Below are 20,894 nucleotides of genomic sequence, written 5' to 3'. Positions count from 1 at the left end.
TACTGTGAGAAATAATCTGTCACCGCGAAGTAAAAGTGCTCGAAAATTGCGCCTTGAACCGATCGAAGTGGCGCGGACTTTCCTCCGGGCACGCGATAAAAAGAGAAACAGCTTTCACGGAAAGCCTAATCCGCGCCACGCGAAAAACGTGGGAAGTTCTGTTACGGGAATCTCCGGCGCGAATTAACCCTTTGCGCTCGAGCGATCATTCTGGGGCACCATTAAAATTATTCTGCCACGTGCTAAGATCAATAAAGGCTTGGATTTAAAAAATTGTCAAGTAGCAAAACTGATTGGTAGGTGTCACAAGAATTAATTTTGTGTGCATAGAAGCATTTTGTTGCATTGAATAGAAATATTAGGAATTAGAAAAATTATTTTATATTTCCGGTTCAAGTGGTTCCGAGTGCAAAGGGTTATCCCCTTCTAGACTCGTGACGAACGTTTCGTGCACGATTCGATAAATATTGCTGCCAATCGTTTCTATTAAATCGAAAGAAAATTCGAGTCCCCTGTCATCGAAATTTGAGAATAAAAATAAACGAGGAGAATCGGAATACTAAAGTCATCTCACTAAATAATAATTAAGTATTAAGCCAACTAATAAAGCAAAGGGTTAAATTCGAGAGTCTCTCGAGCCAGAATACTCGACTATACCTCTTCTAACCCTGTCCCTCTGTAATTCATTATTTCGTCCTCGCGATGCGTTCGATAAACATTTCACGTTGACATAATTTACATTCCAGCGGCTGCGGCGTCTCGTTTCGTTCTCGGTGATATCACTGTTGCTACGGCCGCGACCGGGATCACAGTAATGACGGCCGTAGGAATAAAGATCCGATTTGTCAAACGCGGTCCAGTTTTATGGCCCCGTTAGGCTCGGGCCGAGTCGGCGGACCAATTAAAACCCCTTGATATTTTGCGGTTTCATCGATCGGACGTGACAGGATTACGATCATCTGATCCAGGACCCGGCCGGGCGATCTCTTAAATATTTTTCATGGATCCGCTTGATCCCGGCCCGGTATTATGTGGTATCACGCGTTGATCGATCTTGAACGTAAACCGTGTGCTGTTGTTTAATTTCGTGCTGCGAAAGTGAGACAGCATTACGGGGATTATCGGTAATCGTTTAAACGTTTCGATAATTAAACTGTTACTTGTTCTTTCGTTAGGTACTTTACTGTTGTTAATAATCCCTTTTTTTTTTTAAAGCTTCTGTACTATAATAAAGAGTTAGACTTGTGATAAAGATTCCATCTGCTAAGTATGAATATTATTCAATTCTTCTAAATTGAAATAAAATTGAATTCTGCTGTTATCAAAGTCTAGAAAGGGAACTATATAAAGACGATAGAAGAAAGATAAATTACTTGATTTTATTAAGAAAAATATTAAGGACAACCAAGTGCTAATCGACGCAGTATGAAAGGAGTCGTAGTGCGAGGGATTAATGGATTAAGCGCATTCGGTTAAACTGTTTTTCCACGTAAATCCCACCGTTAAAAAGCCTCGCGAGTGCTGACGCAACGCCGCACAAAGAACAAGAACTTTTGGCGTTCGCGATGGTGAGATAATTACCAGAAGCGCGCGGGCCCGATAGGTGCAGGCATGACTCGCGGTTTCACAATTCACCGGCGTCTTTTCGCGTGGAAACTGAGATTCAAGGATCGTGACGCAGCGTTGACACGTAAACGCGAATCCCGCGAAACGCTCTCGAAGAATCGCGCAAGATTAACTGGCGTGACACGGTGCGCGTCACCCGGTTAATCCGTTCTTAATCGGCTAATTAGACGGGCGCCATTGATTGCTTATCCGCGCGAGAGGAAGTGTCACTCCCTCGTGCCGGGGGTCGGAACGGCCAGACGACTCGCAGATATAATAATAATTTCGCGGTGCACTGACTCGTCTAGCATAGACGTATCGCGCCGCGTGCGCGGTGTTGGTAACGGCAGAATACATCATACGAAATGTGAGATGCTCGTTAGTCTCGTTCCAGGTGGCTCGTTATCGCCGGTAGCACTGTGTCAAGTGTCACATAAGTTAGCCCCAACACGTGACACCTCGTGTAACGCCTAGTAAAGGAAGAATTATGAAAGAAGCGCGTCATTCAGCCGCGGGAGCGCGATCCGGATCGCGGGCGCGAAGGAGATCGCTGGCGAGTCATTGGTAGATGGAGGACCGTCAGCCAATCCCAAAGGCTTTTGACGAAAGGAAATTTGAAAAATTTCAAACGGCTCGTTGATTCCTTTGACACGTTCCACGCCGCCCTCCGATCTTCGACGATTAATATCTTAAAGGGTCGACGGAGCTAAAGAATAACCATCGGCTGTGTCGGTTTCTTTCTATGGAATGGACCAACGGCGTTCTTTGTTCGAAAGACGTCGGTACGATCGCCCAGCTAATTAGGCAATATTCCGCCGATCGTAACGTTGCATCGCGAAACCTCGCGGGGCATTGATTCGCGAACCAGCTCTCCCCGGTTGTATCAAATTTCGTATCGCGGCCGAGGTATTATCATCCGCGGCGCGTCCGACGCATCCCCCGGTCTCTTGATATTTTTCAAAACAACAGGCCAAATATAGCGCCGGCCGACGAGCGAAGAAGGAAACGCAGACATTTTGTTGTCGACCGGCGCTTGCAATGGCCGGTGCTTCATTAATTCGTTGCTCGGGCCGTCTATCGGAAATTCAACACCAGCCTCCGGGCGTACGGGAGACGCGTGTTTCGCGAAACAAGTGAAACCTCTTTGTTGCCTCTTGTTCGCCGAGCGGGAATCGACGAAATTCCCCCACATTTTAAAACCGTCGATAACGGACCCGCGAACCTTTTGTCTTTCGACGTTCATCGATCCGTAGTTCGGACGGCGGCGTGTTCGCAAGCAGAAACTCTCGGAATCGAGGGCGAGACCCGGGGTCCCTTTTCGACTTCGACTAATTCCCTCCTTCGGCTGGACCTGGCCTCGCTCGTTCCAACCTCCGCGACTTTATTCTATTTTCCCCGCCATTCCGCTCGTTCGTCGAGAAAGCAACTTCGGTCCCGCCAAATGCGCTTTTACTCCACGAGTTTTACGCCCGACAATGCGCTGAAACTGATTTATAAGCCCGCGAATGGACGCGACGCGTCAAAGAGAAGTTTCCGATCGAAGTCGGCGTTGTTGCCGGCGAACGAATTTAGAAAACCGTGCCCCTCTGTGCCCGGTACACGCGGAAGAAGCAAACAACAACTGCGACAAGCGATTGTCTCGGATGAACTTCCGCGAAAAAACGTAAATTGTTTCCGCGTCGGCGACGCGTCGGTCGTCCGCCATTTTGCACGTGCAGGATGTTTTCGAATTCCGTATCTCCAAGAGAGATTCTATTTAAGAGGATGATCGTTCGAGGGAGATTGATGCGGCGGTTTTAATTAAACGGCGCGGCGATTCACGGATCGTTCGAGGCGCAGGGTGAACGGTGGATAGAGGAACAACGTGGTGCCGCGCGGCTGCAACGCGCGGCCGCGCGCCGCACGAGATACGCAATCGGCTCGCGGATAGACTGCTAAATGTTTACCGCGCTTTTAAGACGCACCTTGTTAGCAAATATGCGCCGAAGGCCGCGCACCAACAGAGACGGGACGAGTCTATTTTTAATTCGCGTGCGCTCGGTGCCATTGTGCGTGCGCGCGAAAACGTGACGATAACATTAAAGAGGAGTAGCAACGACGGGAGCACGATCCATTACCCCCCTCGAACTTTCGACCGACGGAAACGACGACCTACGGATCGTTCGGGGACTTTCTTCCGCGAACTTTCGCTACTCGTTCGCCTCGATCCCGCGTTTGGCTTCTCCTTCTTTCTCATTGTTCCTCGGGTTCCCTACTGTTTGAACGATTCTACTGTACAAACAGCGCGTCCTCCTTTTTCTTTTTTACCTTCGCGAGAGCAACGATTCTTGCGCCGGATATTCCAGGAAATCGTTCAACACCTAACGAACCCTTTTTTCCTAATAATTTAAAGAGTCCGCTGCAGATACCGAGAAAGAGAGACGACGTCAAAGTCGCGCAATTACCTCCGTTTCTGATTAACGGGAATCCGCGGGGTGCGCTCGAGAAGTACATATAATAAACGAAGCTGCGAACGGACCGCGCGCGCGTTCGCGGGGAAAGGTCAGCGGGAAAGGGTTAATTCGACCGGGTCGGCGGCGAGCGTGTTCATCGTGGACTATTTTTCCCGGCGACGGTCGACTACGCTTCTGCAATTTCTATGCAAACACCCGTTTAATCGGTGGCGCACCGGAATGGCAGGCGCGCACCACCGGTTATTGTTGATAGCCGGTGAAAACCAGAGGGTGGAGGAGGACGGGTTTCGCGCGCTCCGCGCCGCAAACAACTGATTTAGACGGCGTACGTGAGCATTGTGCCCGATGAAAACGTGCCGGCTCGGTATTTGCATGATAAAACGTCCTGAAGCGGGATTGAAGTGCACGGTCCAACGAGCATAAGTCACCGTGACAAGGAAGACCAGTGTCGGGCCTCGAGTGGGACGTCTCTTCCTGTAACGTGCTCGCCTCTCGACGAGATCGTGAAAAAAAGAAGTCTCTCTCTCTCTCGACTCGTTGACCCTAACCGTGTTCGATTCATCGAATATCCATCGGGAAGAATCGCGAACGGTTCGCGCCGGTTAAGACTTCCTGCAAGTCCCGCGCAACGAAAACATTGTTACGGAAAGTTAATGAACAGACTGTTATGCGTTCCGCGAGATAAGCGAAGAACCTGCCGTGATAAAGATCCTCGCGAGGTCTGATTAATTTCGTACTATCTTCGAGATCGTTTAATTCTTGTCGATTTAATTATATAATTTCTCGTTCTCGATGATCGAACCGTCTTGATCTTTCGTTCTCTCGTGTTCATCCGAGAATTCGTTCGCGGGGATTTATCGGTTCATGCCGTGGCACCGTTGAATGGACGGCCTGCAATGGAACCAGTTCAGGATGTCTAAGAACGTCTAATGACGGCTCTTGAATGGACATTGATGCCGAGGCACCTCCGGCGGACAGATATCTCCGCGATTCCATGGCGTGCGCGCGCGGGATGCTGCTTCTTGCGAGAGGTAACGCGCTTGTTCAGGAATCAGCGATCATTGTGAACCGCTTCGGAACACGGCAGAACCGTAAACTCCGATTTCAACGCGATTATCTTTCGTTCCTTTGTTTTCGATGACGTCATGTCGCTCGCGAAGAAACGACGAATGCCACGAATGCTGGATAGGCTTCTCTTGGATCCAGTGCTCGGAGAGCCTTGGGATCTTTGGAAGTCCTGAGCGTGAAGAAAGCGCGCGAAAGCGACCGTCGCAGCCTTCGAGGTCTCGGGAATCCTGTGCGAGCACCGGCGATTTCGCGATCGCCGAGGCCTCGACGATTCAGACATTCTAGAGATTCGAGGGACGCGCGAGACATCGCTGGAAAAGTGCGGGACATCGATTCCTCGCGGACAAAGCTAATTACAAGGCGACGATTGCGGAGAAAATTCGAAAAGCCGCGTGACGAAGGCTCGCCGCTGCGGCGAAGCCGTGTCCAACGCCACGTAATCGAACGCCGTGCCGATTGCGCGCCTAACCGCGAACCTATCGCCGTAGCGAGCCTGCCGGTTTTCTAGGAAATGTCAAATTGTTACGGCAAACGCGACGACCACCGCGGCGAGAAAGAATCGTTGAGTCACTTGCCAGTCACAAGACCGAGAAGGAAAAACGAGGAAAAAAGGGAATACTGACGAAAATCGGCTGATGAAATCGGCAATAATTATCGCGTCGCGCCGAGTCGGCGACACGTGATGCTTCCTTGAGCACCGATCGTAAACAGACCCATTAACTGTCAATTAAAAGACTGTATTCGAGAAGAGCAGAGTGGGTGTATATCCGAGCTATGAGAATCTATGGCCGCGATGGATATTTTATGAAACGGATTCCACGAAATATACTTCTGCATATGTATGCTTCTTATACTTCTGTATATATGGCATTTCCATGTAGAACAGGGACACTGTTCTACATGGAATCCACAGGTTACTAGCCGCCAGCTTTAAGAAATTTGCAATAAAAGTTTCGTTGGTCCGCCGACAGAAGCATACATTTCTACGCGCATCGTTCTCGTTCCTTCGTCGGTCTCCATAACGATTTTTCCGACAAATCGCGCAGGAGTTTCGACACGGGAGTTTCACCTGCCCGATTTGTCCAACGACGTTTGTTGTTACGAAGTTTCGTAACAGGTGGAGGGCGGTGGTTGCTCGAAACTTTGCACCACAAAGTTGGCCGGTGTCTCGAAGGGTGGAAAGCCTCAGATAAATTTGTCCGCACTATATTTTCCCCTGTTTTAACCACAAGACAGCCAAATCCGAACGTCACTGCGCGAGAACGTGAGGCATTACCATAATCTCTGCTTGCGCTTTAATGCTTCACGTTATTAAACATTTCGCTGTCTGTCTGTGTGTTCTCATCCCTTCTGCGACAGCTCGAATCGCGCGGTCTCCTTTGTTCGTCGATCGTCCGATTTTCCATAGAAATGACTGGAAATCTCTTTTATCTGGCCGCATAATTGCCGGAATTACTGTATCGATCCATTATCTTGTCGACCCGCCTTTCTTTACGTTCGGCGATATCCGAGCGTTTATGGGGCAGCTTATGGTTGATCTTGCGGAAGAGACGACTTGCTGCAGAGGTCCTCGGATTCGTTCTGCATCGGTGAGTTCTCGGCCGGCATTCGCAACGGCGTTGTCCGAAATAGGATGATGCGCTCCTAAGTAAACGAGAAAAGAGAAAATTTTAGAAAATTTTAGAATCACCGAAGACCGGCAACGATCACGTCGATACTAATTGCCGGCACTACTGTTACGTGTGACCTGAATGCTCGTGTCGTACACCACGTACTCCATCACGTTGATAATGACGCAGGAAACACAGGTCCTAAAAATACCGGGCCGCTTAAAATAAATCCAGCGATCTATCAAAAAATTGACACGCACGCTCCCGCCGGTCGGCCAATTTATCATTCCCGGGCTCTATAAAAGTTGCTTACCACGGCGAGATAACGCGACTCCTTCGCAATCGAAAAAATAAGTGCGCCCCCCACCTCGTCCTCGATACTTTGATCCGTGGATTAATAAAATACGATTTCTTTCGACGACGATAGAGATCGCTGTATCGGAAATCGGTCGCCGCGCCTCCCCACTCTCTATTGTTTCGCTTTTATCGGGACACGGTTACCGAAACGCGATTTCGATTGCTAACAACAGGTAAGGAAAAACCGAGGGCGTGTAATCTCTTTTGTTCGAGACCGGACCTCGAGAGCGTTCCAGGAATTATTTATTATAATTTTTCTCGAGAGCGAGGCAGATTAATCATAGCTGACGGTGGTAGTGTCGTGTGACGTCGCGAACGTGTTGTGCTCGCTCGAGAGCCACCGACGGAACGGCAACGGCAAATTGTTCCGTAAACAATTTTCGCGCGGCGCGTATGACCCGCCGCGTATTCAAATCCTAATGGCATTTAACGATACCTTCGTCGCGGTTATTCAAATTGGATTCCGGTGAAACGCCGGCAACGAATGAATTTTAATCGGCAAAGTTCTTCGGCTCGTTATTTCGTAAATTATCTTTTTGCTGGAACTGAAACGGGCACGGTTAAATAATGTTACGGAGCGCGAAACACGGTTATATCTTCGCGAATTGAACAACCTCGGAACTGTTATCACTATCGCGCGTTTCTTTTCGTATTAATAGCTACTTTAACGTAGATCAACGGAATTGAATGATTGCGATGGAAAAAGGCTGCGTTTTTATACCGCTGTGATACAATCGCAGATAGCGTTAGAAAACAGGAACCGATTACTCGCGACAATGTGGATGCACGATAGGATCGACATCGGCGTGCACTTAACGTGACACGGGAATCACGTAGCAGCACCGAAGATCTCCTCTGCGAATTTTGCGCGACTTGTTGGCTAGCGTTTAACGAAATATGTATATTGGATGTATCTCGGATGTATCTGGGACGTACCGCGGATGATCACGTCGTCGACAAGCGTGGAGCAGTTGCGCGCCGCGGCGAGAGCCGACTTGATAGTGACAACGATACCGAAAATTTATTTTTGGACGCGTACGATGTATCGAATTATGCAATAACCATCGATACGATCGGCGAAACTTGAAGACAATTTTTATCGGAAGCTATTATTAGTCGTCCTGATTGAAAACGATACAATCGCCTCTTAATCCTCGCTCGAATATTATTTTCGTACCTCTCGACGGCTCGATAAATACCTTCCTCTCTGCTCGCTTACGCAGATTTATAATTATATATATTTTTTTCAATATCCTTCAACATGTTTGTCAAGAAACTTTATCTTCTCACTTCAATCGACTAAACAACATTTGGATGGAAAAACAGTTGGACGACGCCTTTTATAAACGTTTCGCCTATTTCTCTGTGCGCCAAGCGATAATAAGACCGCGGAAGTTCCCGTTCGATGATTAGAAAGGTGCCGTAAAGATCGGACAGCCGACACCTTCGAAAAGCAAACTTTGAAAGTGAAATGCAACGGAGAAACGAGTTCTACGGGCAAAGAGGAAGCATCGAGGCGCACATTCAATTAGTCATTTTGTTATCGGTGCGAGCATCTGAAACCGAAGACGCGCAGCCTAATTCGATTTCGCCGCGCGGTTCGCCTCTTCGCGTTCGCAGCGCAATATCTGTCGATGATCTCGAGCTTTACAGATAGTATCTCGGCATCTGCCTGAGGTCATCCGCCGTGATGCGTTACCCGCGAACGAGCCTACTATTTTTAACCCCCACGTCGAATGGTCTGCTGATAAGCCGCTCCCACGGAAGTGGACAGTCGATAACGGTTCGCTGTTAAAATTCTCGCTCTCTTTATCCCCCCTCTCTCACACTCTCTCTCTCTTTCTTTTTCTCTTCCGTAAAGTCGTAAATCGATAGCAAACGCGGCGGCCGGTGTAATGATCAACGGTGACACAGGGAATCCCCGCGCGCGCTCTCCGTTCTCGGACCTCTGATTCTCATATAATTGCACGCGTGGAATCTGCGAGAAAACGGTTCGACGGCCGAAGAATCTCCGGTATTCCGCGAGCGTGTCACGGTGAATTATAAAAACCGGAAATCCGTGAACATTTCGTTGAATTAACGGCTGGTCGGTCTCGAAGTGGCCGTCATAAACGTCACCGTACGAAATCCCCGTTGTAAACTGTAACATTCGGACGCGACGGTATTTGCTCGGTCCATTAAAACCTCCGGATCGTCGTCGTTTCGGTCAGACGACGGGATTTACGCGAATATGACGTAATCGCGGCGGGCTCGCCAGATTCGATGAGTAACGGTAGGCGCGCGGGGTTCCAACAGGCCGAAACAACACTCCACGAATTCGAAACTATTTATAAAGGTGCGACGGTTCGGTTATCTTTCGTTTGACGTCGCACAGTTTGCATTTATATTAGCAGGGATCCGCGGGTTCGAACCGCAATTACAGCGCTCACGTGTATCGATTATGCCGCGCTGGGATCGATCGCGGAAGGATCGGATAACGAGGAGCACGCGAAAAAGTATCGAAAAGATATTATGACGGTCGTTGCGACCGAATCCGATCGACGCAATGCCTCGAATTAATTCGATTACGCGGCTTTGTCATCGCATACGCAAGCGGAAACTATAAAATGTTATCTGCGATCTCTTGTAATCCGTTTTGGAATTGTAATCTTTTCTCTCTTGACACTTCGCCGACCGGTCATTCGGCCGTAAACATTTTTATATTTTCTTAACGTCGAATTTATCTTATCTCTTTTATGTATTTTATTTTAGTTATTTTATTATTATACAATAATACGTCAATGCTATGCCATTGCCATGGTAGCCGAATTACCGGTCGGTAAAATGTTAACATCTTATTGAATGCCTCAAATGCTATAGTACAGTTCATGCTAAAGTACAATTCAATAGATATCTTTCTATCTCTTTTTCTTTATTGGGCTCGCAGCTCTACGCCCAATTTGCAGAGTGACTAATAAGCAATACCCAAGGAGTGTACGTTGATTGATAGATAATTTATCAGTGTCCCGATTGTATGCAGTGTGTAGACAATGCTTTTGTTGATTGTGCTTTACACCTGCGGACACCGTTCAAAGGTCCTTGTTCGTCGGATCTCAAGTTAATTAAGTTTTTTAATTAACCATACCTAATAATAACGCGTAGCACTTGTCAACTTGTTAAAACCGTGTCGTAATCCTTATCGTTATATTCGATCGTAAAATCTGTTTATCTTGGAATCACTGCGAAGAAGGATCACGTGTTTGCCCCAAAGAGTTGTGCGACGCGAAGTGCGCTAGCAGAAATTGAATGATCAATTCGCATAAATCAGCGAGAGCCTGAAATCTGAACGAGGGAACACCCGAGACGCAAAACAAACGATAACCCTGGGCACGATCGGCGAACGGCTCTAATCGTCGCCATTAACAGGCTCCGTTAATGACCATCGTAGCTCTCTGCTACGTTCGAACTTTCACGTAGGCCTCTGTTCCATGAAAGGTGGCAAATCCGAGAAGTAATTCAATTATGCAACAACTACGTTTTTTCCATGAACAGAAAAAAAGCTAATGGATACACACGGAATCGTTCAGTTGTGTAGCTATAATTGAAAGAACTGTAGTTACATATATGGAAAGATAAGTTAATAAATATGATAAAATTGTTAATTAAATACCTGATCAAGTGTGATGGAAAAATCGTCGAAGATCACTTGGTCTGTAGAATCTCATGGTAGCACTATTCCCCAGCGGAATATAGTAATGCGTAGCTCAAAATATTGTAAAATCTCAACGAGAAAACATTTAAATATAATTCCTTATTCAAGGGTGAATAATCCCTGTTGGTTTTCCTATAGTACATAACATAAGTACAGGAATGAATTATCTGCTGTTTAAAATATAAAAATAGCGCCACCACATATAGTAGCAAACACCGAAACTGTCAGCCATATACTTATATCGACAGAGCGAAAATTACACCGCTATTGTGGCGCTTTCAATACCGAAATTATGAACGTAGAATTAGTCTCGACGTCTGCATTACCGACTCTGTAGTAAATGCTGCAATACTCTATCGAAATGGAACGGTCAACTATTATCATAAACTATCGGTAATGCTGAGTCCTAATCTTAAAACCTTGGGTCGGTGTCACGAAGCTTATGCAAGAATCCGCGCAGCGCTAATTATCGCTGTCGTCAAATGCTTAAACTGGTAGACGAAATTCCCAGCAAACGATTTTAAAACATTTCAATAAAAACGATGATTTCCTATTGCGCCGTACATTACTGATCTCAGACCATCGATGCCGAACTTATTATATCATATACAATAATCTCTCGGCTTATACTTTTCGCCTCGTAGACTTTTCGGTCACACTTGTCAGCGAATTTACGAACAAGGCTCAACGTGCATTGAGATATATTTCGAATATATGTATATGTTTGTAGGCAATATTGCGACAAGTTGTGCTGAATAAGGTCCAACTAATTATTGCATTAGCCTGAATGTTAGTTTAGTTTAGTTTACTTTAGTTTAAGTAATCTGAAACAATCTATCCTCAAATTTTCTGAATGGTATTGACTGTACCATGTAGGTATGTATAATCTACAATAAACTGTTTTAGATTACATTATTTACGTTATACGAATATTTGGACTTACCTAGTGCGGTGCAGGAGTTGAGTTCACGATCACGACGAGTTATGCGTGGCGTTATTGTGGTCGAGGATCTTTATCGAAGATCTTCGTTGAAGGTACAGCGACGGACACACGTTGTCTAGACGATTGTTCGATTCGAATAAACTTTCGTTGGCGACGTTCGAAATGTCTGCGCCGAACTGGTTGCGCAGCGAAAGGGTTGGCATTTGACGTAGGTTGACAAGCCTGGGGTACACTAGGAAGGAGGGAGAAAGAAAAACGTGAAGGAGTGAGCAGGATCAAGTAAAATACAACAAAATTAGGCGCGAGAACGCGAGAAGTACAGAATTTTATGGAACAAGACATTTACTTACGCTTAGCTGCTGAAGGGCTTATAACATTAATCGTTTTAATATCAACAGATTTAATACTTGCGTTAAACATGAATATGAGCGAACAGAGTCAAATTGATAACAATGTAAATCTTTACTTTGTTGTGTTAAGCAAATACGAATCTGAAAAAGATTGCAATGAAAAGATGTGGCAGGCGTACGATGTGAGTAAATTAATTTGTTAAAAATATAAAGGTAATCGAGGAATAATTTCATTCATCGTGTTCTCAGAAATGCTGTGAGCATAACCTGCAACCGATATGGATTACCGAAAAGAAATGTAGTAAGATGAAACCTGAAAAAAAGGATGTCTTTGTAATGGAGGAATTTAAGGGTAATGCATTTGAGAGATTGAAGACATTTAAATGTCCGTAAGTAGAATTTTGGATATATTGTGTGTACTCTTTCAAAAATACTTTCTTGCTCTTTAAACAAAAAATTCTTTAATCTGTACAGGCTGGTTGGACCTAACTGCTTGTTAGTCTGTTTTGTCACCGGTCATCCAATTCCAGAGGGTTCGAGTCCAGTGTATACCATAGCTATGAGAGGGCTTTGTATGTGTGCATCGGGCTTGACACCACAAGATAAGGTACGCTTCGTGTACTTTATCAAATCACCTGTATTCTAAAAATTATAACTTTTTAGGAACATGTGGAAAAATTAGTAGAATACATGGGTGGTATATTTACCAAGCAATTGCGCAGCCGTGTAACACATCTTATAACAGGATCTGTGATGTCTGCAAAGTATGAGGTATGTTCATTTACATTCGCTGACGTATATCTCCTAGTCACTTGTTTTCTTCAACAGGCTGCTATAGACATGAAAATACCAATAGTTACTAAGGAGTGGGTAGAAGCAGTTTGGGAAGCAAATTTAAAAGAATATGTTGAGGCTGATGACAACATGTTTGATAAATATAAGGCTTCTGTCTTTCTTAATTTAATAGTGACGTCGTCGAACCTTCCGAAACGTAAAAAAGATGAAATCAAACATCTAATTAATGAACATGGAGGGGTAAATTTATTTATGTGTATAATATAATTTCCCTATTGTGCTATTAATTTTTTAGGATTTATTTATACTAATATTTTTTTTTAGACGTTTATGGGTCCTCTAGATGGTTCAAAAGTTAAAGTCCTACTTGCTCCAGAAAATAGTCCAATGAGCGAAAAACTGAAATATGCGAAGCAAGCGAATATAGCATGTTTAGTACCGGAATGGGTCTATGAGAGTATAAAAGTGGGCTATGCTTTACCTTTTAAAGATTTTTTAATTAAATCATTGAAAGCATATTCTACTCCAGAGAAATCAAATGGTACAAATATATTTTACTTCATTACTAATTAAACCAGGAACTAATTATATATTCTTTTTATTGTAGCATGTGAAACATTGAATTGTTCTGCCATAAGTAACATACCATGCGACGTGCAACCAGGAAATTGTGTAGACGAAAGTTTCGCGACGACAATAAGCAGTTTTCTTTCAACGGATTCTCTATCGAGAGATTCAAACGGTCAGTGATAGATATCGAGAAACATAATCTATTACATTACAAAGTTTAATCTTACGTTTACATATATTTTTAGTTAATACAAATGCAGTTTTAGAAAGACTAACTTTTAGCGAAGCAAAAATGTCTGGTCCGTTTTTGGACGGATGTAATGTAAGTAAGTTTAACGTAAATTGTACACCAGCATTTTATGGGTAATTTAATGCTTTAACTTTTCAGATTTATCTCGCTGGGTTTGCTTCCAATCAAAGAGACAAGCTCAACAAGATATTAAATGTAGGCAGTGCAACGCGTCTAGATGATATATCGGATGCCGTAACGCACGTCATTGTTGGAGAAGAAAATAAAGCCAGCAGTGATCTTAAAATGTTGAAGACGAAAGGATTAGGGTACGTTATCGTTTATTTTTAGAACAGCAATTTTTAATTCGAATACTATAAATATTATGTACAGCTCCCATATTTTAACTTTGGAATGGCTCGAGGAAAGTATGAAATTAAAACGACCCGCACCCGAAGAAAATTATTTGTTTGTACAAAAGAATGGTCCACCACAAAAGGTTCCAGAACCTCCTTCCCCGTTGAGCAAGAGAGTAAGTGCCTAAAGAATGCAATTTTTATGTACCAGAAAAGTATTTAAAATGAATGTGTCTGTTCCAGAATTTACAAATGTTGCAAAAACCGAGGAAAGTACCCATACCATCTTTCGATATAGATAAGAAATTGGCAATATTAGAAAAAGAAAAAGAAAAGGAATCCGATCTTGTGCAACAGTACCTTCAAGATACAATTGGTAATTGGTATTTATTTTCTTAATGTAATATGAATTTTTGGAGAATTACTTTTTCTATTCTCAATTTAGTTACAAGGAACGATACGACTATACAAGAATTTCTTAAACCGCACACGCCCGTAGGGGATGATAATGATAAAACTTTGATCAACAATGTTAAGAATCAGGCAAAGTCAGTAAAAGGCACAGTTTCATTCGGAGCCACAGGAAGTAGATATTCAGCGGACGATAGTGCAGTACCGATCAGCCAAACGTCGACATTAAATGACAAACTATTTGAAGGTAATACCGCATACACGATTGATGTGGATGGCATGTTATTAATTAATGGAGTAATACACAGGACTCACATTCGTCGTGGTTGGATTCAGTGAAGAAGACAGTTACGTAGCAGAAACTATCGCAGCGATGGGTGGTCGAGTAGTTTCGAGCATGTTCGCCGGTATTCCAGATTATGGAGTAGTACCGAAATGCGGTGCTTTATTGAAACATACGGTTAACGAAATTGTCACCGACTTGTTTATAGTAAGTATCATTTTTACATGCCGAAATCTGTAAGACCATGGAATACTTCTTGGTGCTAATTTATTATAGGAAGACTGTGTAAACCGGGAAGCGATAGTCGACATTGAGTACTATCATAGGCCTTTATCCATAAAGAAACATTCGAACCCGTTAGCAGGTTGTGTTATCACGATGAGCATGTACACTGGTGTAGAACGAACGTTCCTATCAACGCAAGCTGCAGAACTGGGTGCAAAGTATGATATCTGTATTATTGTTAATTTGCTGATAAAAATATATTAACGTAACATTGATTTTAGGTGCCAGGATATTTTTGTACGTAAAACCAATCTTGAAAAAAAGACGTACGGAAGTACACACTTGGTGTGCCCCACACCCGAAGGGAACAAATACAATGCTGCGGTGAAATGGAAATTGCCAGCTGTTACTGCCGACTGGTTGAAAGCTTGTGCAGCTCAATCGAAACGCGTCAACGAGACCCCGTACCTTGTAGGGGAGACTATGGGTATGTAATCTTTTGATAAAATCACTACAATATATAATACAAGTGCATATTGTTTAATAACAGCTCTTGAACAATCGAACGAAAATGGAAACGTAAGCGCATCTAATTCTGATACAAATCAAATGGGTCCTCCAATGGAGGTGTCGGGTAATGATATTACCCCGAAACGGTGTTTACCTAATTTACAAGTAAGTACTTATTGGTCCCATCGTGAATGGAATGGTAAAATATCATTTTTTATTGCAGAGTCAAGAGAGCAACTCAGGAGGTACTCCGTTAACAAATAAACGGCTCAGCTTGCTTATGAATACGACTCCACAGTCACCGTTCCATGTGTCAACACCTGAATCACCATACGGACAAGTCATTAAACCAAACCCATCACCGGATACGAGGAAAGGATGGCTCAAATGGATTAACAATTTTCCAGACTTAAGAGTGAAGGAACCACCCTTGAAAAGAAGAGCGCCTAGTACTGTTTGTATCAGCATATTTCGTTCTGCATGTACAATGTAGTAACCGATTCTAATTACCATTGAACTTGTAGCCTCTGTCCGAATTGAAACGACAAATGTGGGAGAAGGTGGTAAACAATTGCCAGGGTCGACACGTAGGTATTCACAATTTGGACAGTTGAATTTATTGACATATTCGGTGTACAGTATAACATATGAAAGCGTATAGAAAATTTTAAAGGGTATTAAATTTGATAGGATAACTCGAATGAAGTAATAGCCGCTGTCAACAATGAGCCAGCAGCAGAAACGTCTGTGGAGGCGAAAGAGACAACTGAAATTTCTCCGTCTACGCCAATTAATAGAAAATTAATATTTCCTGCCGAGGATCCACCAGAGAATAATGAAATTAATATGTAAGTTGTATAAAATTCCTAATCGAAATAATTGCACGTTATCTATCACTCCATTCATCCTGCAGGCAAATTGCACAGTTGCATCAAGTACTTCAGAGTGCCTCGAGCACGCCTGAAAATAGATATTCCCTTTCCGGAGAAAGTGCGAGCACGTATAATGCAGAACCTTCTGATCCTATACAAAAATGTAAGTATATTATTACCTCTGGCTTCTTGTATAATAGTCCTACCTAATTATACGTTCCTTGTAGTCATCGTGAAGGACTCCCAACAAATTGATTCTATTGTGTGGGAAGATCCGAGTCACTCAAAACGCGTAAGTTTTTCCTAATTGTGTAAATAAAATTCCTCAATACTTTACGATTAATTGTTATTTATATCTACAGTTAACGTTCAACGAGGAACAGAATGAAAGTGTCCGTAATCATAGTACGATAGATCATTACGAAAAGCTCGATGAAGAAGAAAAAGAAACGGAGGAGGAGCAAGCAGAAGAACCAGAGCCCCCAAAGAAACTGAGATTCATGTTATCTGGTGTAAAAGTAAGAATCGTTTAGTCGATGCAGTAACTATAATCTCTGGTTTAGATATATAGACACAATATGTTATTTTATTACATTTTTTTTAATAGGACAGAACAACGTATGAACAAGTAATAAAAGAGCTCGGCGGCGATGTATCTGCGGATGCTAATTTTGACAAGAACGCGACACATTTGCTCTGCATTAGACCATCGAGAAATGAGAAAATGCTTGGTAGTATAGCGTCAGGAAAATGGATTCTACATTGTATGTTTTTACGAGACTCTGAGCAAGAAGGAAAATTCCTTGACGTCAGTACCTGTGCAGCCAAAACATTTATGTAATAATGTCGTTAGTATCAATTACACTTGAGCATACGTAACTTTGTTATTAACAGGAAGAAAAATACGAATGGGGTAATCCAAAGAGTAAAGGCATTATTCCGGACCCGGCGGGGGAAGTGGAACATACCATTGCTGCCGCAGCTTACAAATGGAGGCTTCAATTATTGAAAGTTCCAACTGGCCCCTTCCATAACATGGTAGCTCTGGTAATAGCTTCTGGAGAGAAACATGATCAATTTAAAAGGCTAATTGAAGCTGGCGGCGGTAGAGTCGTTCAAGCAAGGTCAGCCTCTTTTTCCATTAATCGGATCACGACATTAAGATAGTTCAAGATTAAGTTAAATAACATATAAACCATGACTCTGTTTCATTTATTCTAGGCCACCGTACGACACAAGTCCAACTGGGAAAAAAATTACTCATTGTTTCGTCAATCTAAGACAAGTTAGCCAGCCAATTGACTGGGCAATGTTGGCGAGCAAAGGCATCCTTTGTTTCATGCCACAATACTTGAGCGATTATCTAATCGCAGAAACACCACTGAATCCGCGGGAATGCGTGATACCAGAATTTAGGAAGTATTTAACGCTACTACCGAAGTGAAACAGTAAAAAAAACCCTTTCTGATGAAATTTTGTATGATAATGATAGAATTGCTAGGATGTGTAAATAAATGGAATTATATTTCTCATGCTTTATAAACAGCCCGATTATTAACTTTATTATACAATATGGCTTATGATACAATAAGTATTCGAACAATCCCAGTGGATTACCTTAAAGCTTCTTTAAATTCAGTTTGAAGTCAGTTGGAACTGAGAGGAAAACGTTATATCGGTCAACTCCGTATTTGTAAGTAGGATCCAGCGAAACTTCGAAATCCCTAAGGATGGTGATCACTCCCATGGTAGATTGGATTATACCAAGCCTCATTCCTATATTTTATAATTATATGTTATAATGTACTATTAAGTATAGGTAATTTTATCAAAATTTCTCCAATTGGTTACAGTATCAATAATCATGCTCTTACCAATACAATTCCGTGGACCTTCGCCAAAAGGCATGTACGTGAATTGTTTAATGTTGCCCTTATTCTCTTCGCTAAATCTATCAGGATTAAAACGGTCTGGGTCGGGGAAGTAGTTTGGATCACGGTGGAGTCCACACAGAGGTATATACACGGCCGTTCCCTTTTCTAATATTATGTCGGTGTCGGGTACCTGCGAAAAATTAAATAAAATTGACTACAAAGTAATATGCAACTTCTTTTTGTATCAGGTAATTACAAAGCAAATCATTTACACTAAGGCAAACTAACTGATAATATACAAGTATAAATATGCATGTAATGTCACTGTAATGATAATAAAGCTATTGTTATTCGCATAACAAGCATGTAGAGTTGTGTGAACAGAATTTTGTAGTTTGCTGCCTCCTGCAACCACTACTTTTACATTCATAGATAAGAGTACTTTAGAGATAACTCTACCTTGTAATCTGTGGTAGTCACTCTGTCGAGGAGCGGTGCCGCAGGGTACAGTCTCAAGATCTCAGAAACCACTTGATTAAGATACTTCATATTTTGAATGCTCTCGTATGTCAATCCTTCGGCTTCTATCACATCTAGAATCTCTTTGCGTACACGCTTTTGTATATCCGGATTCCTGGCGAGCTCGTAGCACGTGAAACAAACCGTGGTCACGCTAGACTCGCGGCCAGCGACGAAAAATATAGCCGACTGGCCCACCAAAACATCACCTTCCAATTCTGCAATTCAATCGTTTGTTATTACCATCGGATCATTCTATTAGTAATATAATAAATCTATATATTTCTATTTAGCGAGATTCCGATACTAAAATAATAAACGCATACTGAAATCGTTATCTCTCTTATCGCTCTTGATTTCGATAAGTGAGTCTATTAGGTCGCCCCGTTTAAACTTTGACAACTCCCTATTGCCCATTGATTCCCAAAACACGTTGCGGAAATATCCCGTGGAGGAGCCGAGGAATTGTCCGCCAATGTACTTCGAGAACGACGGGAAGAAGAACATGAAAAAGAATTGTATGCTTCGGCCGATCGTGGGTGTAAGTCCCTCTTGTGCTATAGGAAAACGAAGAGACGGCATTAAAATTCTGATCGCGTCAGGGCCATTTACATCATTATCTTGCTAGGTACCTTTTCTAAAGAATTCATCATTGTCCTTATCGAATGAATTGACATGAATGCCAAAAGCAATGGATGATATAATATCCGTCGTGTATTTTAGGGCAATGTCGCGCATGTTGACGATTTTCGTCTCCGATTCGATTTCCTTCTGCAAATAGTTCTTCATCGACTCCGTGGTCTCGACTATCAAATGGAACAGCTTCTTCATCTTACCGCTCGTGAACACAGGCGTTATTTTTGTTCTAATGATAATAATTAACATGACAATATAAAACGATTAATTTATAAATGCTAATGGAAAAATTCGACGCTCAAGTTGCATCGAATATATTATTATTAACAGATCGTGATTTTACTCGCCTCAATTGTTTCCATTCCGGATTTCTGATAGTGAAAAGATTCGAACTGCCGATCTTATCGTGGAAAGATTGAGCGGTGAAAAAACGATCGGCGAACGCGTTGAAATCCTTCACCATGATCCGTTTAATGAGTTCCGGACTCTTGATGAGCAGAAAGGGTTTGTGGAGCATGTAGATCCCGTACAAACTGGCGTCCGCTGGGGCGTTCAGAAGCAGATCGCCTATGAAGAACGATGCATTTTTTCGGAACAACAGCGCATCTTTCACATTGCCGAAGAACCAATGTCCCGACGTCGAAGGGATACCCCTTCGTTTCCAATACGTGTGAGAATATGTCATGTACAAGTAAAACAGCGCCCCTACGACGGGGGCTATTAAGAGAGCATTTAAGATGAACGTTTCAAACACCATCGCAACTCGCGGAGAATTGACACTAGCCGAGATCTGCTAACTTACTGCTCCTAAATAACTATGTATACAATTATGTAAGTATAGACACTCGATTATTACGCACTCTCGGATATCCCTTCCATAGCTCTCTGGGCTTTTCCTTTTTCTTTTTTTATCCCGAGTTGTGAATTTTTGTAACCTTATTTATTTGAGATTAGTTCATGTTAACAATTTGTTCCAAAGGTCGATGATTCAGCAATATTCAAACGTAATCGAAAGGCGAAAGATATTTTCCTTTTATCTTAACTACGAATGACTGGCACTTTGATAGAGTGTTATATAGAAATGATGAAATAATAACTCATTGTAGCACGATGTACGGGGTGCTCTACTTAAATATCTTTTTCTTGATTGGTAATATTAGAAAAAAATTTGATGGAGCAAGTATATCGTTCTAAACGAAATTAAGAAAGAGCAGAGAACAACTGACGACTACTAACTGTGGAAAGCACTGATAATATTGACACTGTCTTCTGTCTATTATATTCTTTCTGTGACCTTTTTCGCTTATCTCCTATTAAATATTCTCAAATTGAAGTGAATGTTCCTATATGCGCGCCAACCGATACGCTTATGTGAATATTTTGTATGCAATCTCTACCATGTACCTTTTCTAATTTACCGCATTTCGTTTAGCGCTGTTCCGCATAGCGACAAACACCTGAAACTGTTAAGTAAACTTACCGACAGTTTAGTAGTCCCTGGCAACGCTTAGTGGCGCCATCTAATATTTCATACAAT

The 20,894-nt window shown here is 42.8% G+C and overlaps 2 protein-coding genes across 2 annotated transcripts; one reads left to right on the top strand and one right to left on the bottom strand.

Moving 5' to 3' along the window:
- Positions 1 to 6,046: 6,046 nt before the first annotated feature.
- Positions 6,047 to 18,567, top strand: Mus101 (mutagen-sensitive 101). The gene is made up of 25 exons (XM_078189026.1): positions 6,047 to 12,259; positions 12,327 to 12,466; positions 12,552 to 12,684; positions 12,741 to 12,848; positions 12,906 to 13,112; positions 13,197 to 13,413; positions 13,480 to 13,614; positions 13,688 to 13,764; positions 13,831 to 14,000; positions 14,065 to 14,203; positions 14,271 to 14,403; positions 14,473 to 14,685; positions 14,747 to 14,928; positions 14,998 to 15,164; positions 15,228 to 15,433; positions 15,497 to 15,621; positions 15,680 to 15,910; positions 15,981 to 16,043; positions 16,147 to 16,304; positions 16,370 to 16,491; positions 16,556 to 16,620; positions 16,691 to 16,846; positions 16,936 to 17,136; positions 17,223 to 17,452; positions 17,550 to 18,567. Exons 1-25 carry the CDS (start codon positions 12,056 to 12,058, stop codon positions 17,770 to 17,772), a joined length of 4,005 nt encoding a protein of 1,334 aa, XP_078045152.1. The 5' UTR covers positions 6,047 to 12,055; the 3' UTR covers positions 17,773 to 18,567.
- On the bottom strand, positions 17,861 to 20,273 carry LOC144474305 (cytochrome P450 6k1). Its single transcript, XM_078189027.1, has 6 exons — positions 19,705 to 20,273; positions 19,354 to 19,586; positions 19,048 to 19,278; positions 18,662 to 18,939; positions 18,203 to 18,392; positions 17,861 to 18,104 (listed from the first exon to the last, which is right to left on the bottom strand). Exons 1-6 carry the CDS (start codon positions 20,112 to 20,114, stop codon positions 17,947 to 17,949), a joined length of 1,500 nt encoding a protein of 499 aa, XP_078045153.1. The 5' UTR covers positions 20,115 to 20,273; the 3' UTR covers positions 17,861 to 17,946.
- Between the last annotated feature and the right edge of the window lie 621 nt (positions 20,274 to 20,894).

Source organism: Augochlora pura, chromosome 8 (genome assembly GCF_028453695.1).
Source record: "Augochlora pura isolate Apur16 chromosome 8, APUR_v2.2.1, whole genome shotgun sequence".
Lineage (NCBI taxonomy): Eukaryota > Metazoa > Arthropoda > Insecta > Hymenoptera > Halictidae > Augochlora > Augochlora pura.
Note: the sequence above shows the minus strand (reverse complement) of the source record. Positions and strands in the feature narration are given on the sequence as shown.

Bases quoted from the DNA above. Each gene is read 5' to 3' on its own strand.
- Mus101 (XM_078189026.1), top strand. From the start codon at position 12,056: ATGGAACAAGACATTTACTTACGCTTAGCTGCTGAAGGGCTTATAACA. The intron at 14,929-14,997 runs GTAAGTATCATT...AATTTATTATAG, and splicing joins TTGTCACCGACTTGTTTATA to GAAGACTGTGTAAACCGGGA. The intron at 17,453-17,549 runs GTCAGCCTCTTT...CATTTATTCTAG, and splicing joins GGTAGAGTCGTTCAAGCAAG to GCCACCGTACGACACAAGTC.
- LOC144474305 (XM_078189027.1), bottom strand. From the start codon at position 20,114: ATGGTGTTTGAAACGTTCATCTTAAATGCTCTCTTAATAGCCCCCGTC. The intron at 19,587-19,704 runs GCGAGTAAAATC...TATTATCATTAG, and splicing joins CCGGAATGGAAACAATTGAG to AACAAAAATAACGCCTGTGT. The intron at 18,393-18,661 runs GTAGAGTTATCT...AATTTTTCGCAG, and splicing joins TGACTACCACAGATTACAAG to GTACCCGACACCGACATAAT.